Source organism: Nanorana parkeri, unplaced genomic scaffold (genome assembly GCF_000935625.1).
Source record: "Nanorana parkeri isolate BGI_ZX_2015 unplaced genomic scaffold, ASM93562v1 scaffold10, whole genome shotgun sequence".
Classification (NCBI taxonomy): Eukaryota; Metazoa; Chordata; class Amphibia; order Anura; family Dicroglossidae; genus Nanorana; species Nanorana parkeri.
In genome coordinates, this window is record NW_017306278.1 from 693,110 (window position 1) to 695,563 (window position 2,454).

The 2,454-nt window shown below is 52.6% G+C and overlaps 1 protein-coding gene across 1 annotated transcript in view; it reads right to left on the reverse strand.

Annotated features, from left to right (window-relative positions):
* NAV2 (neuron navigator 2) overlaps positions 1-2,454 on the reverse strand; it is a 224,746-nt gene that overhangs the window by 22,814 nt on the left and 199,478 nt on the right. Inside the window, exon 24 of the mRNA XM_018554770.1 lies at positions 2,124-2,198. Within this exon, the coding sequence (XP_018410272.1) occupies positions 2,124-2,198 (75 nt within the window). The remainder of the gene's footprint in view (positions 1-2,123; positions 2,199-2,454) is intronic.

The window sequence follows — 2,454 nt, forward strand, 5'->3', positions numbered from 1 at the left end:
AATCTATACCGATCTCCTGATATTCAGATCAAATCACCTCTCCGAAGTGCTGCTGTACGCAGCTTCCCGAAAGCATCACAGCCCCCTCCCTCAGCACTCCTCTCAAGACCCCTGGGCCTGGTATAACAAGTGGGCCGGCTCTTGGGAGGAGTTACGCGAATATCAAAATAGCCTGATAGGTGGGTGTCAGTCTGGAGGAGTGGGCGTTCCTAGGCAGGGTGTATTTGCATAGGCAATGCCCACACGTGATGCTGAGCCTCCATGATAGACAGAACTGAAATCCAATGAATTAAAGGGCCGGGGTTCAGGAGCTCCCAGTCTGCAGTGACATCAGAGGAAGAGGAGCCGGTACAACTGTGCAAGACTGAAGGGAAGGACGGAGGGCAGATAGAAGACTGAAGGGGGGGACGGAGGTCAGATAGAAGACTGAAGGGGGGGACGGAGGTCAGATAGAAGACTGAAGGGGGGGACGGAGGTCAGATAGAAGACTGAAGGGGGGGACGGAGGTCAGATAGAAGACTGAAGGGGGGGACGGAGGTCAGATAGAAGACTGAAGGGGGGGACGGAGGTCAGATAGAAGACTGAAGGGGGGGACGGAGGTCAGATAGAAGACTGAAGGGGGGGACGGAGGTCAGATAGAAGACTGAAGGGGGGGACGGAGGTCAGATAGAAGACTGAAGGGGGGGACGGAGGTCAGATAGAAGACTGAAGGGGGGGACGGAGGTCAGATAGAAGACTGAAGGGGGGGACGGAGGTCAGATAGAAGACTGAAGGGGGGGACGGAGGTCAGATAGAAGACTGAAGGGGGGGACGGAGGTCAGATAGAAGACTGAAGGGGGGGACGGAGGTCAGATAGAAGACTGAAGGGGGGGACGGAGGTCAGATAGAAGACTGAAGGGGGGGACGGAGGTCAGATAGAAGACTGAAGGGGGGGACGGAGGTCAGATAGAAGACTGAAGGGGGGGACGGAGGTCAGATAGAAGACTGAAGGGGGGGACGGAGGTCAGATAGAAGACTGAAGGGGGGGACGGAGGTCAGATAGAAGACTGAAGGGGGGGACGGAGGTCAGATAGAAGACTGAAGGGGGGGACGGAGGTCAGATAGAAGACTGAAGGGGGGGACGGAGGTCAGATAGAAGACTGAAGGGGGGGACGGAGGTCAGATAGAAGACTGAAGGGGGGGACGGAGGTCAGATAGAAGACTGAAGGGGGGGACGGAGGTCAGATAGAAGACTGAAGGGGGGGACGGAGGTCAGATAGAAGACTGAAGGGGGGGACGGAGGTCAGATAGAAGACTGAAGGGGGGGACGGAGGTCAGATAGAAGACTGAAGGGGGGGACGGAGGTCAGATAGAAGACTGAAGGGGGGGACGGAGGTCAGATAGAAGACTGAAGGGGGGGACGGAGGTCAGATAGAAGACTGAAGGGGGGGACGGAGGTCAGATAGAAGACTGAAGGGGAGGACGGAGGTCAGATAGAAGACTGAAGGGGAGGCCGGATATCGTTACATTTTGTATTCGTTTGATAACGGCGTCTCTTTTCTATACATCAGTTACACGCGGAGGCTTTTGATGAGTTTGCAGATCAGTGACGTGCGATGACTGAAGCGTCTGTTTCATCCCCTATATATAGCACGAGACACCTGCGCTGGACAATGACGCGAGGCCGCGCCCCCTTGTACGTCGCCCCCGCCGCTGTTTCTATATATACACCAGAAATACCCGAGAGGAAACGGCCGAGACACAAACACATCTTCACTGCTCAGGAACGTCGCTGGGCTTGTATGAACCCAAAACACGATCACTGGAGCGCAGCGAACCCCCGACAATGGGGGGGGGGGGCAGGATGTGTGTCCTCTCCATTGTGCTCCTAACATAACAAAACACGCAACACGGCGAGAAAGAAACAACACGGGTCACATGATCTCATCCCTGAGCGCCCCAACGACCCACGTGTTCTCCTCTCATTGTGTACTCTGTAATCTACAATCCCGATACAAGTCCTCATCCTCGCGTTGTGTTTTTTGGATGGACGGAGCATAGGAAGTATTCACACGTCTCATTCCAAAAACAAGAGGGCGGAGCCATGCAAATCATTCCTTTAGCCCCCATTTTATTGAACTTACATTGGCACTAAGTTGGGTTGTCAGAGCCGAAACCTTTTCCTGCGAGGCATCGAGCTCTCTTCTCAGCTTGCGGATCTGGAGGGGAAAACAAAAACACACGATTACCTTTCGCTACAAAATTCACCTTCAATGCAGAAATATTCCTCCCTACATTTTTATTTCTGCCATCAGACGTCCTCTAAACCAGCGGCCGCCAACCTTTCGGACCTCATGGACCACAAAATTCCTCATTTTAAATCCCGCGGACCACTAATATGAATTTTTAAAAATATATATATATATTCTCATATTTTATATTTCCTTATATATAAATATATTCTCATATGTGTGT